Below are 22,097 nucleotides of genomic sequence, written 5' to 3'. Positions count from 1 at the left end.
CTCTGACCATCTCCTGCAGCATGCCTGCCATCTCTGACCGTCTCCTGCAGCATGCCTGCCATCTCTGACCGTCTCCTGCAGCATGCCTGCCATCTCTGACCGTCTCCTGCAGCATGCCTGCCGCCTCAGTTGCAGGAGAGAGCCTGGAGGGAGGGGAGGTGACACCATGGTTTACCACACCAGGTGACACTAACTCTAGTGACACCACTGCTCATGCTCTGCTGCCCCTACTAGGGGTGATAATTGCTATTTTCTGGGCCCCTCTCTGATTTCTGTGCTGGTGGGAATAGAGGGACTTTTTTTTTATCAATTGCGGGCACACGTGCATTCCGGGTCCAATCCGCATGGTGGCTCAACTTCATGTCCCGGCCGCCTGCTGCTGCCTATTTCCTTCCCTGGCGGAGTGATGTTCCTCTGCTCAGCTCCGAGTTGGGCCCAAGGCAGAGCGTGAGAGGCAGGTGGCGGAAGCTGACAGTCTGAGTCCAGGAGCAGAGGGGAAGCGGATCATGGCTGCTGCAACACAGCCTGATTGGGAGTGAATATTATACTGCATTGCACTGCACACTGGCTGCACATATTTACTATGGATGGCATGGTGTGGCATGATTATCACTTGAAGGCAAACCTGCACTTTGCTTCAAGGTGGGGGTCTGTAGAGGTGCCAGGTGCGGGGCCAGGTGTGGGGCTGAGGGGGGGCGCCTTCAGGTAGGCTGTACAGGGCCCCATGATATCAATGGCTCAGAGTACACCCCTAAGTGAAAATTTCCAAATTGGGCCCAATTAGCAATTTTCCCTCCCCGGTGTCATGTGACTTGTTAGTGTTACAAGGTCTCAGGTGTGAATGGGGTGTTAAATTTGGTATTCTCGCTCTCCCTCTGGTCCCTCGAAGTTCAACATGGCACCTCATGGCAAAGAGCTCTTTGAGTATCTGAAAAAAAGAATTGTTGCTCTACATTAAAGATGGCCTAGGCTATAAGAAGATTGCCAAGACCCTGAAACTGAGCTGCAGCATGGTGGCCAAGACCATACAGCGGTTTAACAGGACAGGTTCCAATCAGAACAGGCCTCGCCATGGTCGACAAAGACGTTGAGTGCACGTGCTCAGCCTCATATCCAGAGGCTGTCTTTGGGAAATAGACGTATGAGTGCTGCAAGCATTGCTGCAGAGGTTGAAGGGGTGGGTGGTCAGCCTGTCAGTGCTCGGACCATACGCCGCATACTGCATCAAATTGATCTGCATGGCTGATGTCCAAAAAGGAAGCCTCTTCTGAAGATGATGCACAAGAAAGCCCGCAAACAGTTTGCTGAAGACAAGCAAACTAAGGACATGGATTACTAGAACCATGTCCTGTGGTCTGATGAGACCAAGATAAACTTATTTGGTTCAGATGGTGTCAAGCATGTGTGGTGGCAACCAGGTGAGGAGTACAAAGGCAAGTGTGTCTTGCTTGCCTACAGTCAAGCATAGTGGTGGGAGTGTCATGGTCTGGGGCTGCACGAGTGCTGCCAGCACTGGGGAGCTACAGTTCATTGAGGGAACCATGAATGCCAACATTTACTGTGACATACTGAAGCAGAGCATGATCCCCCCTCCCTAGGTGGAAAAAGATTTGATTATGCATATAGGGCAGTCCCAGGGGGTATACTCACTTCATGCTTTAGGTCTTCAGTTTTGTAACAAGCAGTGTCATAAGAACATAAAACCCAACTCAATTAGAGGGGCTGGTGCTGTGTCCGTCAATGAACATCAGAGAAAAGGATTTTACGGTAAGACAAAAATCCAGTTCTCTTTCGTTCATTGACGGACACAGCTCCAGATCTCCCTGACGGATGGGACGTCCCAAAGCAGTGTCAATGTGAGGGGTGGGAAGAACACAGCAAAAACAAAAAAAAAAAAAAACACACTCCCCAAAAGGCTAAAACATAGCCAACCAGGCAAAACAGGAGCTCAACCAGGAACAACTGGAGCTCATCTGCAATACACCCTCATAGAGGACTAACCTCTCCAACAGCTGAGAAGCATCCGCAGATGCCAACACATCCACTTTATAACATTTTATGAAAGTATGCACGGACGACCAGGTGGCCGCCTTGTAAACCTGTACTACTGGAGGCCTGATGACGGATGGCCCAGGAGGCACTGGGCGCCCTCTTAGAATGCGCCTTAATAGGGAAAGGAGGATCCTGACTCTTAATAGAATAGGCTTCCACCACCGTCTACCCGATCCATGTTGAAATGGTTGCAGCAGACGCGGCCATCCCTAACGGGGTCCATCCGTAGAGGATAAATGGAGAATCAGATTTTCTGAGTCAGTCCTCAGTCACCGCCAGGTACACCCTGAATACTCAAACCACATCCAAAAAATGGAAGGCAATCTTTTTAGGATGCTTAGGACATAAAGAGAGCAGCACAATGTCTTCATTTAAATGGAAACCAGAGGTGACCTCAGGAAGGAACACGACTGGTAGGTACGAAGCACCACTTTGTCTCTGTGAACCACCAGGTAGGGTGAACGACAGGACAACGCAGCCAGCTACGACACCCTGCGCGCAGAAGTAATAGCCACCAAGAAAGCTACCTTGTGTGTGAGAAAGTGAGCAGAGGAATCTCAAATATTTTCAAAAGGCTGTTTCTGAAGAACAGACAACACCAAATTGAAGTCCCACAGAGGCAACAGAGACTTTACCAAAGGAAGCCAGGTGACGAACCCCCTGAACTAAGGTGTGATCCAAGGAATTTGTGGCCAACGGGCATTGAAAGAAAAAAAAAAAATCGCCAGGGCCAAAATCTGGCCTTTGATGGTACCCAAGGCCAAACTCTGAGCTAAACCTCTTTGGAGAAATGCCAAAACACGAGACACCGAGAATGAGTGGGGAGAAACCATGGTGAACAATGTCCAGTACAGGGGGAGAAAGGTTTTTCCTTGAAGCGCCAGAGAACAGAGCCACCAGGATCAGAGACCCTCTCGTACCCGAAGCTCGAAAGGATCAGATTGTCCAGAGACTGGATTCTTGTTCCATTTGGCAAGAATCTCCTTCTGTAGAGATCTGTTATGGAACTGAGCAAACGGAACAGCATCAAAAAAAAGGTGGAAACCATCAGGCCCAGCACTGGCAAGCAAGTCCTGAGGGATGATCGCTGGTCGGACAACAGGAGCCGCAACGCATCCTGCAAATTCTGGAGTTTAGCCTCCCGAAGAAACACCCTGGCTGAGGTCATGTTCAGGGTCAGGCCCAGAAAGTCCAGTTTGGTCGACGGGACCAGAACAGATTTTTGGAAATTCAGTTTCCATCCGAACTCTTGCAAGGTTCACATGGAAAATGTCCAGATTGTCTCTCAAGGCATTTGGAGACTTTGCACGCAGAAGGAGATCGTCCAAGTACCCCAGCACTGCAATCCCCTTCTGCCTTCGTAATGCCAACACCAGGGCCAAAACTTTTGTAAAAACCCGAGAAGCTGAGGCGAGACCAAAAGGGTAATGCCACAAATTGATAGTGCTCCTCGCCCACGGCAAAGCGAAGGAAACGCTGATGCCCGACATATATTGGGATATGAAGATAAGCATCCTCGATATCAATAGAGGCCAGGAAACCCCCTTGATGAAGGGATGCCACTACTGTGCTAATGGACTCGATTCAAAATTTCTGAACCCGCACAAAGCGGTTCAAAGCCTTGAGGTCCAGAACTGGACAGACCTTGCCTTCCTTTCTGGGAACAGTAAATGGGTTTGAATAAAACCCCTGAAATCGGTCGGATTTCGGAACCGGTACAATGACCCCCTGTGAGAACAGATCCTGTACCACCCCCAGAAGACCTCGTAGGCGATCTGGGGACCAACACAGATTGAAAGGAAAGAACCTTGCCGGAGGTAAGGACCAAAACTCGATCTTGTAATCGGACCGAATCAACTTGTGGATCCATTTGTCTTGAATCCAGGAGGTCTAGGGATCCAGGAAGAAGCGAAGACATCCTCCCACCCCAGATATGGGTAAGAGCGCCCCTTCAGGCAGAAGCGGGCTTGTCTGCGGTCCCAGAGGGCCCGCTCTTGACTTATCAGGCCAGGGCCTCTTGGAACCTGCTGCAGGGTTACGGGTGGGTTTTGATCCCTGGTCCTAAGATCCCAAGGGATGAAAGGATCACTTATGGGCCGAAAATAAAGAACCACGCTTGTGACGAGCCTCTTTACTCCTGGCAGTCTACGGAAGCAGAGTACTCTTACCTCCAATGAGACCTTGAATGATCTCCTCCATGGAAGCTCCTAACAAGCGGTCTCCTACAAAAGGGAGATCCGTCAACACCTTCTTGGAAACCTGGTCCGCAGACCAGTATTTCAGCCATAGCATGCGGCGAAGAGTCACCGCTGTTGCGGACACCCTGCAGGCTAGGGGGGGGCGCATCCAGAGAGGCATCACAGATGTACTGCAACACCTGGACTAACTGGTCTGTCAGGTCAGGAGGAGGTCTCCCCCCCCCCCCTCCAAATCTTCACGCAGGAGCTTAGCCCATTCCATCAAGGTCTGGGAAACCAAGGTTATGGCGAAAACCAGCTGCAGAATGGAACCGGCCATGGTTAAAAAAAAAGAAAAAAAAAGGGTATCGGACCAAAGATTCAGCTCTCTTATCAAAATGATCCCTGCCCTATAGGCGTAGTCAAATCTTTTTCCGCCTAGTGTCTTACTCCTGTAGAGGACAGCATAAACCCATCGGTCAAGAAGATCTGGAGCGGTGCCCGTCAATGAACAAAAGAGGAACACACACACAATATATATATATATATATATATATATATATATATATATATATATATATATATATATATATATATATATATATATATATATATATATATATATATATATATATATACACATACATACACACACACACACACACACACACACACACACACACATACATACATATATATATATACATACATACATATACATACATATACATACATTATAAATTATTTTGTTTTTTTTCCTCTTTTAAAAAAAAGATTTCCCGCCAATGAACAGTGGAAAAACAGTGGATATGTAAGGTTATAGATTAGATAGTACTTACACAAATACAATGTCCCCCCTTTTTGAGTACGCAGGGATAGCACTTGCAATGGTAGCAAATCCATATGAATAAAGGATTGCTTCTTCTGTTCTCATAAATTTGGCAAGTCTTTCTTCTAACTCCAAGTGGACATCTACAGTTTAAATAAATAAAAAAAATATATGTTATATATATAAAAATATAAACAAAAAACAGAGTTGGGTTACATAGTTCGTGAGGTTGGAAAAAAAAAAAAAAAAAAGAAGGATACCAGTCCAACCTGTGATGGTGCGTGTGTGTGTGTTTGCCGTTAACCGTTCATTGTATACCCCTGGGTGTTGTGGTCTTTAAGGTGCCCATCTAATAGTTTTTTAAAACTAGCGATGCTCCCTGCTGATATCTCTGCTTGTGGAAGAGAATTCCACATCCTTTACGCAGTTTAAGGTTAAACCACTTTTCTTCTAGTTTTAGTGAGTGGCCCCATGTCTTATTAAATTCCCTTTCTCTGAAAAGTTTCTTCCCTATGCTAGGGTCACCAGTTCAGTATTTGTACATAGAAATCATATCCCCCTCTCAAGTGTCTCTTCTCTAGAGATAGATATATATTATATATATATATATATATTACATACATATTATATACACACACAGCTGCAAGAAAAAGTATGCGAGCCCTTTGGAATGATATGGATTTCTGCACAAATTGTTCATAAAATGTGATCTGATCATCATCATCCAAGTCACAACAACAGACAATCACACTCTGCTTAAACTATTAACACACAAAGAATGAAATGTTGCCATGTTTTTATTGAACACACCATGTAAACATTCACAGTGCAGTGCATTTGGAATACAGGGTAAAAATAAAAAACACAATATCTATAAAACTGATTTAAATTAGCATACAAATATATGTTTGAAATTAAATCTTTATTTTGGGGACATAAATTGGTGGGTGGATTTCTGCCAGTCACAGACACTGTCATGCCCCTCAAGCCTGTGTCTTAGAATAAGAGGAAGGTGAAGTCTCCATTAAGCAACATGTAATATCCCACCCCCCATTGTGTTTAGCTGGTTAGTGGGCATGGAGGAGGAGGGAGGGAGTGGGCTGTCATTTACCACTATGTGACTCTATAGTCACATGGGCTAGTTACATAGTAGTGGAGGTTGAATAAAGACAACAGTCCATCCAGTTCAACCTGTGCAGGGGTGTGTGTGAATCTGAGTGTCGTGATCATTTCCCATAACCCTGAATGTTGTGATCTGTGAGATGGAACGTCCAAGAGTCTTTTAAAAGTAGCCATACTCCCCGCAGCTACCACCAATTGTGGAAGAGAGTTCCACATTCTCACCGCCCTTACAGTAAAGAACCCCTTACGCAGCTTAAGGTTAAACTGCCTCTCCTCTAATCTCATTGTGTGGCCACGTGTCCTCTTGCACTCCTTGAGACTAAATCATTTTTTTCCTATGCTGGGATCACCATTGAGGTATTTGTAAACTACTATCATGTCCCCTCTCAGGCGTCTCCTCTCCAAGGAGAATAAATTGTAAGAAAAAAAATTGTAATTGCTCCTCGTAATGAAGGTCCTCCAATCCCCTAATTAGTTTAGTTGTTCTTCTTTGGACTCTCTCCAGTTCCAGTGCATCCCTTCTGAGGATTGGAGACCAGAACTAGACAGAATATTCCAGACGTGGCCAGACCAGAGTTTGTATAAAGTGGCAGGATTATAGCTTTACCTCTGGAATATATCCCCTTCATAATGCATGCTAATACTCTGCCAGCTTTGGCAGGTGCAGCTTGACATTGCATGCAATTGCTTAGTCTATATCCTACTAGAACACCCAGATCTTTCTCCCCCACGAGCATAATTTGCATTTATGTTTTTAGACCCCAAGAGCAATACCTTACATTTCTCTACATTAAACCTCATTTTCCATGTAGTTGCCCACTCATTTTGTTCAGGCAATGTTGTAAGATTTCTATATCTTGATGAGAAGTTATTGCCCTGCCTATTTTGGTGTCATCTGCGAAAACTGAGATTGAGCTAATGATCCCATCCTCTATGTTATTAATGAATAAATTGAACAAAATTGGACCCAGGACTGAGCCTTGGGGGACCCCACTTACCACTCAAGATCAGTTTGAGTACGCATTATTTATCACCACCCTTTGGACACGCCCATGGAACCAGTTTTCTATCCAAGAACAAACCTTGGGGGTTGATGCCTGCAGACCTTAGTTTGTAGATTAAACATTTGTGGGGAGCTGTGTGGAATGCCTTAGCAAAATCCAGATAGACCACATCCACAGGTCTCCCCCCTATCTAACTCATCTCCTCCTAAAAGGTTAAGAGATTGGTTTGGCAAGAATGTCCTTTTGTAAACCCATGCTGATTACAGCTGATGATACGGTTGTCCTTAGCAAATTCTTAGAGCAGCACAGGTGACTGGGGGGAGGGGGGTGTGAAATCAAGCTCCCCATTGCGGAGCTAAATCACTATGGGTATCATTTACAGAATTCTTTATTATTTGTTATCATGTCCCCTAATGACTGGGGGCTGACCCGCTTTTTAAATTTTAAGCATCTGTTGGCAGACAATTTTTTTTTTCTTGGAATTGGGCTGGAAGCCTCTGCTGACAAAAGGGTGTTTGGGGGGGGGGGGGGTATGGTTATAGTTTTTCGAACAATCTGATGGAAAGGCTTTTGCAAACACACCCACTGCAGGCTACTTGTGTCTCCTGCATACAAAAAGTTGAAAGTATTGAAAGTGACAACTAAGAATTTTCTCATAGCAACCAGATTTCAACCTGCCTTGAAACACAGGAAGCTCAGGCTTTGAAAAACAGTCCCACCCACAAAACATTTGAGGAGCTCTAGGAAGTTGGTCTACACTAGAATAGCAATCACACCCACTTTACACAATCATGACCGATTACTACATTTTCTCTAGTATGCAATAAAATCTAATTAGTCATTAACGCTGCATTTGTGTGTTTTTTTTGGGTTTAATACAACTCAAATTCTAATTTCTTTTGTTACAAAAAAACATGAAATTGTTGTGTTTGCTGTATTGTAAATCTGTATTTGATAATGTACAAGTAGACATATATATGTAATTGTAACCATACTTTAAACAGCAGTCCATCTTCGTTTACAAATGTTAAGTCTAACCATATGTATTCAGATAGCTATAACAATGCAAAGCATACATTTTCTTCCCAAACCCTGCAAAGCATAAATTTTCTTCCCAAACCCGGTTTGAAAATCTTTTAGGAGGAAAACAGCTCGCATTGAACTCACTTCTTGTTGCACAAAAGGGAATGTTTATTTAAAAGTGATGAGGATGCAAATGATCTCAATAGCACAGATGACCATAGGGCCTTAATATTTTAAAACCATCCTTTTCTTCTGGATTGAACGCAATCAAAACATTTACCAATTGAATAGAGTAAATGGAAAATCTGGACAAAGCCCCATTTACACCTTTAATACTTTCCCTAACTAGAAATGCACATGAAAAATAGGGCAATTCTGGGCTTGTTCGCACCAGATACTTTCAGGTGTTTTTAGCATGCACTTCTTTGCACCCGAACAGAATGAATGTAAAAATACATTGGAATGCACAATTTTTTACTTTTAAAAAGGTTTACACTTAAAATGCGTTGAAACACGCATGTGAAAATGCACATTGAACAAAGGGATTGTGGTGTTAGTCCTTAATCTGCAGCATTATGCTTGTTCACTTCCAGCTGTTGCTTACCCTCGTTTGGTTTCTTTATTTGATCCTTTGTTTTTATAAAAAGGGGTGACACTAGACCCTATAAAGATAGGAAATTTTCTTCTGTACTCAGATTATTGGACTTTAGTTATTAATGAGAATGTGCTTTGTACAGACCTGTTTACATTTAAGCTCCCTGACTTTGTGTACCCTTAGAAGGGGGGTACAGTGCTGCAGGGTCAACAGAGATGTTGGTGAGGGTATACAGTTTTGAACCCACACATCTTTGATTTCTGTGACCCAGAGAGAACAAAACTGTGACAGACATCCCACAAGCCTAGGAGTGAGGGGCACCACTTCATTGTGAAGTGTTTTCAGGAAGGCTTGATTACCTTTGTGGGCCAAGCTTTGCACTAAAAAGAAAGGCTAAACTTAGATATTGAAGCTTGGCTAGAACTCTGCGTTTAGGAGTTTTTTGGGGTCTTCCCCTGTGGAAGCAAAGCCTACCCACCTGTGAGCTCTTTGATAAATTGGTCAAGTGCCTCCCCAAACAAACATATTCCTTGGAATGGCATAAGTGTGAGGCACATTTTGCAGGTAACTTCAGCTGCCCAAGCTTTAAGACATAAGATTCTGTGTGTGTGAATGGAAATTATAGCCATTCTTGAAATGTGTCATGACAGGGTTCGAGGGCATCTGTACAAAAAAATCAGAGCTGAAGGCAACTGCTAGGATAGTTCTGTAACAGCACAATCCTGATATACAGAGTCACAATTGTTGTTCATTGCACTAGTCTAGTTTGCTGCACATTTGGAAACCTAAAAATGGCAGTGAGAGATGGTTGCAGGGCTGGGCCTGGAAAAGTAAAGAGCCTTTATCAGCATCTCAAATTTGCCATCAGCATCTCAAATTTGCCATCTCCAGAATCTTTAAAGGAAGAAACATCTTTAAAAAGTACAGTGGGATGTTTGTTTAGGACAGAAATGACAGGATCACACCGCTTCTTTGCACATCCATTTTTCACTGGATAGAGTGCAGTAAAGATTTTTTTAAATAAAAAAAAAAAAATTCTGGAGTGATTCAGTCATGAACTGGGTTCTCTCTGTTCATTAACATGAAGTGTTTTGCAGGTCTCTATGTACCCAAGTGGAGGAGAATCAGGCTCCACAATACCAAGACTTTTGTGGACAAAAGGTAATGCTTTTGACTGTAACCAAGCATGTTAGATGAAGCTCCCTTTTCAATATGGTGGCAGCCTAGGTAGGAAAAATCTTCTGCAGCTTACTCCATTACTGCCTCAATATCCTTTTCATTCCCTGGCTCTAGGATCAGCATATCGGGATCCGACTCAAAACGGGAGTAAGAGAAGAGGTAGGGTGTTTTTGTGCCCTGGACAAAAAATAATTTGTCAAAGGAAATGTGATGCAGAGAATTAAAGTCTGCATCTGCTTAAGTCAAATAGGCTCCTTGTTGCATGGCTGAAATAAAAGCTAGAACAAGATACAGAAACCTGTGTTAGAGTCAGAGACTCTTGCTCTAATGAAAGTTTGAGCATTGTGTGGGTCTTCAACAGAGCGAATGTTCGCCTGCAATTTTGCACATGTCCTCTAAAGGTTTGGCCGTGTCCAATCACCTGAAGGTATGCACCTATAGCCCATGGTGTGAATACTCTGCCTGTGTCCTGTATGTTTAAGATAAGGGCATTCGACTAATTTTTTATTTTTTACTAAAGCAATCAGTTAAGGGGAGGGGGTATTTTTATTCTGGAGAGGGGCATTAAGTTAGCCAAAAAAAAGATAGAGTTCAAACTTTCTGCATTAAATTGATGACTAACACAGTACAATGCTCTACTATTGCTACACATCATATTACCAAATGAATTGAAAAGCCTTGTGTGCAACTAATATAGAAGAAATGCATCAACCGCTAAATAAAAGACTGGAAAAAACAAGTCTGTCCGCATTTGACTGCAGACAGCTGTATCAGTTCCAACTGATAGCAGGATAAGGGTTATGAAACTTTAGTTTAATATGCGGTTTGGAAGGAGAAAAAGACAGATATATCACAGTAGCTCAACTCTCGAGTTAACAACATTTAGTCCATTAAGATTTTGTACAGGTACTATTACAAGACTACAGATTTACAGACCCTTGACAAATACCATATCAACATCAGTGCCACAAGATTTTAAACCACATGCCTACCCATAAGGTCTTGTCATTTATTGCATCACCAATGAGACCTTATGCATTTAAAATAAAAATGGTTATTAAACGATGTATGATAATATGACTACATTCTCTAATAGGAGGCATCTGAATATTTGTTTTGCCCCTACAACTTCTCAACACCTTGTTGACCCCCTAAACCTAGGAATTCTGCAACTGCTTTGCCACATCACTCAGTAGAATACCAGGACAGCCTGAGCAAAAAGTGCTGCAAGACAGGGTAGTCTACTTAAAATGGACTCATGGACAGGGCCTGGTCTCTGTACACAGCAGAACTATGACTACAACAGCCTGCCCTGCATAATGACACCACAGATAAATGAGCACATATGGGCTTTAGCGTGATTCACATTCACGTTATGCTTGTGTTACCAAGTGATAAAGGAAGCCCATTCATTTTAAAAGGGCTGGCAGCACAATTTAACACATTCCTACTGCACTGGTGTGTTGCTGCAAACACATAAATGGGAATAGGCCTTTAATATTTTGCTATACACACCGAAATATAGTAAGTTGATCTAAACTACCTTTGGATTCGGCAACCTAGCCAACTTCCAGATGGCGTGGGTGACAAAAGAAGTAGCTTTACAATAAATCAGTTTCAGATTGTGAAATTATCAGATTAAGCCTAAAACATCAAAACTTTATCATTGGCCACATAAGCAACAACAGCTCCTTGCTTCGGAACGGATTACTTAGTCCTACGTGTACACACATACTTTTGCATAACACTCTACAAAAGGTCAAGTAGTATTTGACTGGATAAGAACAATGTGGTGTAAAGTTTCTCCCTAGACCAAAGGACAAAAAAGTGACTTTTGTAAAGGAATCTGAAAAGGAAGCAACAAAAAGATCCACAACACGTGGCTTGTTGGTTGCAAAAATTGTTCAAGGCTGCCCCCTTATGGACATATTTAGCATTAGACATTCACAAAGCAACAGAATTCCCAGAACTTATGTAGTCATTGCTAATGCAAATGTGCATTATATCCATTTCCTCCTCAAAATGAAAGTTGATTGCTTTATTATATAAAGCTTGGAAATGCAAGAAAACAGACATTAAATGTATGCATGTGATAAAGCGGTCTAGGGAGAAACTTCAATTCCATTTAAACAGGACCAAATATACTGCTTATAACTGCTATAATAAATTGTAATTGTGAATTCTAATTTACTTACACCAGGGAGGAAAAAGAGGGTAAAAAAAGTGTGAACAGGCGCTAATGGTAAGGATGGGATTTTGCATAGTAAGGTATAAGGAAGAAGCAGAAAAACGCTCTTTGCAATCCAAAACTAGTGAAATGTCTGACTAGGACTCCACTCAGATTACGACAACAACAGTCATTAAAAGAGGCCTTATTTCATGCCCTTTTGTCAAGTCATCTCGATACCTTTACCAACCCTACTAGAAAAGGATTGTAAAAGGACCTGTGACTGCTACCAGTAGAGTCTTGGCAGCTTATCCTGGAACAGGTTGAAACTATATCTTTATCTCCTACATAGAGACTATACCAGCTTTTTATCATCTATAGAACCTTATACTGTATTCTACTGAAATTATTTAAATGGGGTCAGAGGGAAAGCACGGTTTGTATGAGATGTCAAGGGGACCCATACACTTGGTTTGGTGGTGCCCAAAATTATTTAAAGCGGAGTTCCACCCAAAAGTGGAACTTCCGCTTTAGGGAGTCCTGACCCCCCGACATGCCACATTTGGCATGTCATTTTTTGGGGGGGGGGAGCGGGTACCTAGTTTTGACAGGTACCCGCTCCCACTTCCGCTCGGAGCGCCGCGGAGCCCTGAGCGGAAGTTCTCCTCTCCCCCTCCCTCCCTGCAATCTTCTGGGACACGTCAGAGGTCCCAGAAGATTGCCGGCCAATCACGGCGCGCAGCGCGACTCGCGCATGCGCAGTGGGTACCCGGCTGTGAAGCCGCAAACTGTAACAGCCGGGTGCCCACAGCAGTGATGCCGGCGCCGAGGGAGAGGATCGAGGCTTACGGCGGCCACATCGCTGGACCGTTGGACAGGTGAGTAAATGGCTGGAACTCCGCTTTAAGTACTGGCAGTCGAATATAGATACTATATTATAATAGATACTATATTATATAGTATCTATAATAGACCGCACTAGAGCTTATGAAACGCAAGCTGTTCTTGACCCCTGGGTGTGCATCTTAGAGAACGTAAATAAGGAATTGTATCCCAATGAGATAAAGGTGCCAATATACAGGCTTTGGTTTCTTGCTCGAAAAACATCATTGCATTGAAGTTTGCATTTCCATATCCACCTACATAAGAGGACTGGCGAACTCATGTAAATTTTACCCTTTTTAAGTAACATTTAATATACCAGCACAGAGGTACTCTAAATAAATGTAATAAGCTATGGGAACCTTAGCTTGCGGTCCCTGGTTTGGCTCTTGCTTCTTTTTATTTTGATTATGCAAAATAAAAAGGAGGTGTTAATGTCTCCTTGACCACTATAAGCTATGATGGTAAGTAAAAAGCAAGAATTACTAAGCTGCAATGAATGTCGTGTGACCTATCCCGCTAAGGTACAAAAAGATTTGAGGATTTTTTTGTTGTTTGTAGGGCGTTGAATGTGAATAGGTTATACTGAGGCCGACTTTGTGTATTTGCTTTGATTAATTTAATTACATATGGTTATGTATGTTTTTTTTTTTTTTTTTTTTTTTTTTTTAACAAAAGAAGAGGAAGATGATCAAGTGTGAATTGCAGCTATGATTAGAAAGTGTGGTAATGGGCAGATCCATCAGTTAAGAAGAAAAGAAAAAAAAAAATAGAAAACAAATGAAGCCACCACATTTAAGGCTTTGTAAGCTGCAATATATTCAATTTATGTTTAACCTTTTCGCCCTCTATGGAGCAGAGCAATTTATACATTTCTGTTATGGGCCTGTTTATTCAGCAATAACTTTGTCATTACTGAAGATAACAATGTAATACATTAAGGGCAAACAAGACTTTTCGTGATATTGTCTTAGACGACTGATATTCTTTTTACAATTCTTAGACAATAAAAAACAAATTTTTTTTGGAGCAGTGTTAATTAAAAAAAAAAAAAAAAAATCATGTTAAATACACAAAAAATGTGTGCATGCTATTCTGTATTATGTCCTGTTTAAAATGACACAGAAAATTAAGATTTATATGATGGTACTAAGCATTGCAATGTTATTTACAAATCAAATTGTTTTTTTCTAATTTTGCACTTTTAAAATGGTAAATGTGTAAATATATGTTAAAACGTGTAAAATATAAACAAACAAAACAAAAATAAATAGTTAGGGCTCTTTCACACGGGCGGTCCGATCAGATCCGCCTGTCAGTTTTTAAGGCGGATCTGATCGGATCCTCCATGCAGCTCTATGGGGCAGCGGGTGTCAGCGGAGACACCTCCGCTGACACCCGCTGCCATCGGCATCCGATCCTGTGCTGAAATCTGGATGGATGGAAACCCTATTTTTCCATCCGTTCAGTAATCGGAGCGGAGCGGATCTGAAGAGAGCGGACAAGCGGTCCGCTCTCCTCTGATCCCCCATAGAGGGCAGCGGGGGCTGAGACACTTCCCTCTCCGCAAGCGGAGACGGAGCTGTCATCCGCCCGGCTCAGCGGGGATCGCGGATCGATCCCCGCTGAGCAACACGGATCCGCCTGCGGAGGCGGACCATGTGAAAGAGCCCTTAATAAAATAGAAAAATAAAAATCAACAGGGATTACACAAACAAGTGGGTAGTTGTAAAGAGGTAAACAAACAAGTTCTCCATAGGCGACGCTTTAAATTTGTACAGGTTACCAGTTTAGAGTGGCACAGGAGGTCTGGTGCTAGAATAATTGCTCTCACTCTGACGTTCGCGACAATACCTCACATGTGTGGTGCGATCACCGTTTACATATACGTGCGGGAGTAAAGTATGTGTTCGCATTTGCGTATAAGCACGGTGGGACAGGGAAAACTTTAAGTTATTATTTTAATTATTTATTTTACAAAAAGTTTTTTTTGTAAAAACTTTATTGCTATCACAAGGGATGAACAACATCCCTTGTAGTAGCATATGCTGTGACAGGTCCTCTTGAGGAATAGATTTGGGGTCTATTAGACCGAGATCGGTCCAATTGACTGCTTCTCTTGCCACCAGGTAAACAAAGGGGCGGAACCAGAAGTGACAAATACTCGTCGCTCCTGGTTTCCAGGGTTACAGAGAGGGAGGGGGGGGGGGGGGAACAACATTGGTTCCTCTCTCTCTGTCCCAGGCAGCCATCGCTACCGGTCTCCGTGATGGAACCAGAGAACCCAGGAGAGGCGGTGGGAGGGGGATAAGACCCCCTTCTGCCACCCCCACAACTGACCTGAGTGGCTGATTACCCACTTCGGATCACTTCTGCCTGAAAAGGGATCACTAGCTGCAAACCAGGATGATGCCTGTAGATGCAGGCACCCTCTTAGTATAACCACTGAAACCCAAGGACTTACGGGTCTGTGTCTGCAGATGAATGAACAGAATGATACCAAAGTAAATGTCTGGAGCAGGGTTAATAACATTTTGCGACCGCTACAGCTGCCATCACCTTCAGTCTGGCTTCTTTTGCAGGTAAAGCTTAAAAAATAGTTCCTATACCATTTAAAATCCAGTAATATACTCTTTCTTTATTAATTTTCAGCGTTGTGCCAAAAATGTGGAGGCTGAGCTCCAGCCAGCCTAAAGATTTAATGCTGATTAGGGCCACTGGGCTTCAGCAAAATAACAGCTTCCAGCAAGAAGAAACAGGAGCAATGCTGGAGGCAATTTACAGCACACATCAATTTGGGTAGCATAATTATTCATGTGCAATGTATGATAGCTTCACATTGCCAAAGTGACTTGAATGTCAATCACACCCCAGTACAGTACATTGTGGGTCCTACAAATGATGGATGCACAGAACTCCATTGAAACACTTTTACACACAAATGAAGAAATTAGTCTATGGACTAAATTATACAAAATCAAAACGGAAACGAGGATTCACATTTGACCGATCTTATTTTGTTTGGTTTGTCATACTCAGTGATCTGTCTGAAGCTATAAATGAAAGATGGAAAAAATAAAAAATACCCACCAAATGTACCATAAAAACCTCTTGGACCACATGTCCCAACACCATATTTCCTAAGTGATGCCAATGCTGCAGCCTAAAAGAAGAAAGCATGAAAAAAAAAAAAAAAAGAAAAGCGTCAACTCATTTTAAAACACCTCAAGGTCATCTAAGGCCTCATTTACATGGCCATAAAAATGTTACAGAGTTACTGAGGTTATAACACACGTGTTTTCTTGGAGAAAAGCTCCTACATAATCATCAGTAAAACGCTTTTGTACAGATGTGTTAAACTGTGTAAAGAGACATAAGTATTTTTTTTTCTCTTTTACTCCGCCCCCCCCCCCCACCTCACTTGTTTAGACTTAAATTGACATGCTTACAACTACGTATACATGTGTTTATACGCGCAAGCACTTGATCTTGAATATAGATTTTTGGATTCTGTGTTAGGCCCCTTTCATGGAGTCCGTTCTGCTTAGCGGGGGGATCGATCCGCCGATCCCCGCTGAGCAGGCGGATGAGAGCTCCGTCTCCGCTCTGTGTGCAGGCGTCAGATCCCTGCTGTCCTCTATGGGGAGATTGGATGAGAACGGACCGCCTGTCCGTTCTCATCCGATCCTCCAGACGGATGGAAAATAGGGTTTCCATGCATCCGGATTTCACGGACAGGATCGGATAGCAGCGGATGTCAGCAGAGATGTCTCCACTGACACCCGCTGCCCCATAGGGATGCATGGAGCATCCGATCAGGTCCGCCTGAAAAACTGACAGGCGAATCGGATCAAATCGCCTGTGTAAAAGGGGCCTTTGGGATCTAAAAGCAGCTCATGTTTTTGCACCTGTGTGAATGGCTTCATTAAAAACAATGCAGCTGCATTCAGATCGGTAATCAAAAAAGCACTTAAATATGCATTTTTTTTCAGCCATGTGAATGAAGCCTTATACAGCAAACAAGGTCAACTAATACTGTACAATGAAATACTTCTGAACACATACAAAATACACACATCAACATTACAAGAAGACAACTCAAGTTCATTATGCTGCACACAGATTATAAGTAAAAGCACACACACAAAACAGACACTTCAAGTTAAACCCTTGAACGGAAAAACGGAAATCATGGATTATCCTTACCATAATAAAAACAAACAAATTAATCACCATAATAATATGTGACTAACGTGCAACTCAAACAGGAAATAGCTTAGTGAATGCAAACATCTTGTTTTGTTAAAAGAAAAAGAAAATCCTTTACCAAACAAGGAATCATGACAGGAATGGAAAAGGTTAAGGACTTGTTCACACCAGGAATGGCACAGGAATGTGCTTCTCGTTCCGATGCGATTCACATGAGGTGCGATTTGAACCCATTAATTTTGAATGAGCTGAATCGCACTGGCCCACCCCAAAAGTAGAGCATGCATTCTGTACCATACAATCCATTACAGGCAAACATACTGCGTTTGCGACCTACGTTTGGAGTGCCATTGACTTATCATTGACTCCAGATCGCAACTGCAGTGCGTTTTAAATGCGGTGCAAAAAATGCACAGGGAACATGGGTTTCTCGCACCATATTCTGGTGTGAACAAACACTTAATATTTTAGTGCAGCTCTATATTAGTAACCATTAGGCACCATGCACATAGCAGCATTTAGAATTTACTGCAGTGTTTAGGTGGAGCATAGCAAAAAAAAAAAAAACAACTTTACTGGAAGTGGAACTTTAAGTCAGAAAATTAAATCCTGCTAAATTATATCAGGCTGGCCTCTTTTGCAGGTAAAATTATGTAAAAACATTAAAAATAATTGCCTATACTGTAAAAAATTCAGTAATACAAGGTCTCACCCTGCTCTGCACATCCTCAGTTGCTCTCTATTTTTAGACACTGCTGAATTTGTAGAGGCTGATCTGCTGACAGGCTTAAAGCCTAATTAAACCCCCCTATCCTTTATAGCCAAGGAAGCTGCTTCTGTAAGATCTGCAACTGCCATGGTGCTGCACGTGTGATCAGTTATGACACCAGCCATCTGATGGTTTGACAGTTTGGTTGAGGACACAAGCAAATGTGACAGTTAGAAATCCCGGAATTCCAAGAAGGTAACCGTTTTTAAACCATTAAAATCAGATGGGTTTAGATTTACTGCTGTTCAGTGGCTCTGGGCACCAGCAAAATGTCAGCCTTCAGCAAGAAGAAACATGAGCAATGCTGGAGGCAATTTACAGCACACATTAATTAATAATAATAATTATTATTGTGGCATGTAGGTTCCTTGCTAAAGAAACGGTATTTTTTTTTAAATTCCTTTCTCCGAGTCCTCCGACAGTCCCCACCACCTCTAAGTCATCACTATTGGGTATCGACTTCCGCTCCGCAGGAGTAGCTAGGCATAAGACATAGTCAAAAGAACAAAAGAACAAAGACATTTGCATATACACACCCATGGGGGCTGTCCCACTGGTCAATACCCCCCTGCAGTGAACACTCCCAACTCAGTTTGGTAGCATAGCAGTAAGTGTACGAGAAAAAACCCCAAAAGAGGGGCGGGGGCGGCGACTGTCGGAGGACTTAAAGGAATTTTACAGGTAAGATTTTACAAAAATTCCTTTTTCTCTTACGTCCTCCGACAGTCGCCGCCACCTCTAAGTCATCACTATTGGGATGTCCCAAAGCAGTGTAGACATGAGGGGTGGGAGACGCAACCGTAGAAAAGGCAACGCAGTACCCACATAAGAGAAAGGAACCTTACACGCACAGTAAGAAAACCTTCTGGGCAACAGAAAAGGCTCAACAGGAGCAACAGCCCAGGAAAGCAAATAACCCAGGGGATAAACAACCCCAACAGCCAGGGACCCACAACAAAACAAGGGTCCCTCATGACCCTGCCGCACTGAGAACTTTGCGGCCAAAGGAGGCATCAGCTGATGTCAGAACATCTACCTTATAGAATTTGGAAAAGGTGTGCACTGACAACCAAGTCGCAGCCTTGCACACCTGGGCCACCGAGGCACGATGCCAGTAGGCCCAGGACGCACTCAAAGATCTGGTAGAGTGCGCCTTCACAGGGAAGGGTGGAACCCGTTCCTTCAAAGCATAGGCCTGTTCAATGGTCTGTCTGATCCATTTGGCAACAGTCGCTGCAGACGCAGCCATGCCCTTCCGAGGTCCCTCAGGAAGGACAAAGAGGAAATCCGTCTTCCGAAAAGATTCAGTGGACGACAGGAAAACCCTAATCGCCCGGACAACATCCAAGGAATGCAATGCAACCTCCTTGGGATGCTTAGGCTTCGTACAAAGCGAAGGCAGGACAATGTCCTCATTAAAAGGTGAAACTCAGAGACCACCTTAGGAAGAAAAGACGGATGTGGTCGCATGACCACCTTATCCTTGTGAATTACCAAGTAAGGAGAGCGGCAAGACAACGCCGCCAGTTCCAATACTCTGCGAGCCGAAGTGATCGCCACTAAAAAGGCAACCTTCTTAGACAGCAGACGCAACGATATCTCCCGGATGTTTTCAAAGGGAGAACGCTGTAACACGTACAGAACCAAGTTCAAGTCCCATGGAGTTAAAGGCTCCCTCCTGGGAGGAGCCAAATTCGCACACCTTGGATGAAGGTGCGAATTAAGGAATGAGACGCCACAGGGTGCTGGAAAAGAATAGCCAGTGCAGATACCTGGCCCTTCATCGTTGCCAGCGCCAGGCGCTGGTCCACCCCAGACTGGAGGAAAGCCAAAACTCTCGACACCGAGTACGAGCAAGGGGAGAACCCCCTGGACTCACACCAGGCAAAATAAGCTTTCCAGGTACGGTAATAGATTTTACCAGGAGGAGGCTTTTCTAGCCTTGATCAGAGTAGGAATGACCTCAGGGGAGAGACCCCTGTCTCTCAGGACCTGGGTTTCAACAGCCAGGGCGTTAAAGCCAGCGACTGTAAAGCAGGATGGAAGATCGGTCCCTGAGACAGAAGATCTTCCCGCATTGGCAGCTGCCAAGGACGCGCCACTGCCAGGTGAACAATGTCGGCGTACCAGGACCGGTGTGGCCAGTCCGGCGCCACCAGAATCACCAGGTGCGGTTCCGAGGCTAACCTGCGAAGGAACCTGGACAACAACTGAATCGGAGGAAAGGCATACATCAGATGATACTGATGCCAAGGGGCCACCAACGCATCCGAGGCGTCTGCCAGAGGATCACGCGTTGTTGCCACGAACCTTTTCACCTTGTGGTTTAGCCGAGACGCGAACAGATCCACGTCCGGCGATCCCCACATCGCACACAGCATTTTGAAGAAATCCGGGTGTAAGGACCATTCCCCCTGGTCCAGGGTCTGGCGGCTCAGATAGTCGGCCTGCCAATGCTCCACACCCAGAATGTGAACCGCTGAAATCGCCGGGACATGAGTCTCGGCCCAAGACAGAATGTCACCTCCCGGGCACTCCTGGTGCCCCCTTGGTGGTGGATGTAAGCCACCGCGGTAGCATTGTCCGTCTGTACCCGAACCGGACGGCCCCGAAGTTGATCCGACCACTGGAAGAGACAGAGTTTGATCGCTCTTAACTCCAACACGTTGATCGGAAGGGAGGATTCCTCCTCTGACCAAGTGCCCTGGGCAGACAGATTGCCCAGGACTCCACCCCAGCCCGGCTGGCATCCATGGTAATCACCGTCCACAGCAATGGACGGAAGGATTTTCCTTCTGACACAGCCGGGGACTGAAGCCACCACAGAAGATCCATTCTGGTCCGGCGACTCAATGAGACACACAGATCCAAGGACTGAGGTAGTCTGTCCCACCTGGCCAGGATCTCCGCTTGAAGAGACCGTGTGTGGAACTGAGCAAACAGTATTGCCTCGAAGGTTGACACCAACCCCAGGGACCGCATGCAGGTCCTGAGTGACGAGGACGGCTGGTCCCTGAGGGACCTGATCTCGTCCTGTAAAGTCCGGAGCTTGTCCTCCGGCAAGAACACCTTTGCTTGAGCAGAGTCCAGAACCATTCCCAGATAGGGAAGAAGACGAACCGAAGGAGACGAGGTCGACTTCTGTACGTTGATGGTCCATCCGAACTCCTGAAGCGTCTGTACCGTGGGAAACAGATCGCGCAAGAGGTCCTGGCGGACACTCTATCTTAAAAAGAAGATCGTCCAGATATCCCAAGACCGCAATGCCCTGTGCCCTTAGCAGGCCCAGAACAGGCGCCAACACTTTGGAGACCGAAAGGTAATGCCACAAACTGATAGTGGTCCTCCGCTATTGTGAAACGAAGATACCTCTGGTGACCCTCGAAAATGGGGATGTGTAGGTACGCATCCTTCAGGTCTATAGAGGCCAGGAATTCCCCCGGACTCAGGGAGGCCACCACCGAACGGAGAGATTCCATACGGAACTTTCGAACGCGCACGAAGCAGTTCAGTGCTTTCAGGTCCAGAATAGGATGCACCTTGCCCTCCTTTCTGGGCACAGTAAACAGATTGGAATAAAACCCCCGAAACCTGTCCCGATGAGGCAGCGGGACAATCACCCCCTGGGCAAGGAGGTCCTGCACCGCTTGATGCAGGTCCTGCAGGCGCCCTGGGGTCAAATGAAGATTTGAGGGAAAAAAATCTGTCCGCCGGCCGGGAAAGGAATTCAATGATTTTCTGAACCCACCTGTCCGGAATTCGGAGCAGCCAAGGTTGGAGGAAACCGCGCAAACGTCCCCCCACCCCTGAAACGGGTGAGGGCGCCCCTTCAGGCAGAGGCGGATTGACCCGCCGCACCGGCACTGCCGGACTTCTGTTTGCCCGTCCAGGGCTTCTTCTGGCCACCTTAGCCCTTGAAGGGCTTGCCCTTGGTTTGATTCCGAAAGGCACGAAAGGACCCCTGATTGGGTCGAGGAGCAGAACCCCGCTTGCCACGACAGGACTTGTGCTTCGGGGTCTGGGGCAGCATGGTGCTCTTGCCGCCCCCCCCCCCCCCCCGTGACACCTTTTACCAAGGTATCCAACGCC

General features: G+C 44.6%; 1 protein-coding gene across 1 annotated transcript in view; it reads right to left on the bottom strand.

Moving 5' to 3' along the window:
- SPTLC1 (serine palmitoyltransferase long chain base subunit 1) overlaps positions 1-22,097 on the bottom strand; it is a 193,476-nt gene that overhangs the window by 115,616 nt on the left and 55,763 nt on the right. The window contains exons 5-6 of the mRNA XM_082259354.1: positions 16,121-16,193; positions 5,069-5,201 (exon numbers count right to left, since the gene is read on the bottom strand). Of these exons, the coding sequence (XP_082115480.1) occupies positions 5,069-5,201; positions 16,121-16,193 (206 nt within the window). The remainder of the gene's footprint in view (positions 1-5,068; positions 5,202-16,120; positions 16,194-22,097) is intronic.

Source organism: Pelophylax lessonae (assembly GCF_965119305.1).
Source record: "Pelophylax lessonae genome assembly, chromosome: 1".
NCBI lineage: Eukaryota > Metazoa > Chordata > Amphibia > Anura > Ranidae > Pelophylax > Pelophylax lessonae.
Note: the sequence above shows the minus strand (reverse complement) of the source record. Positions and strands in the feature narration are given on the sequence as shown.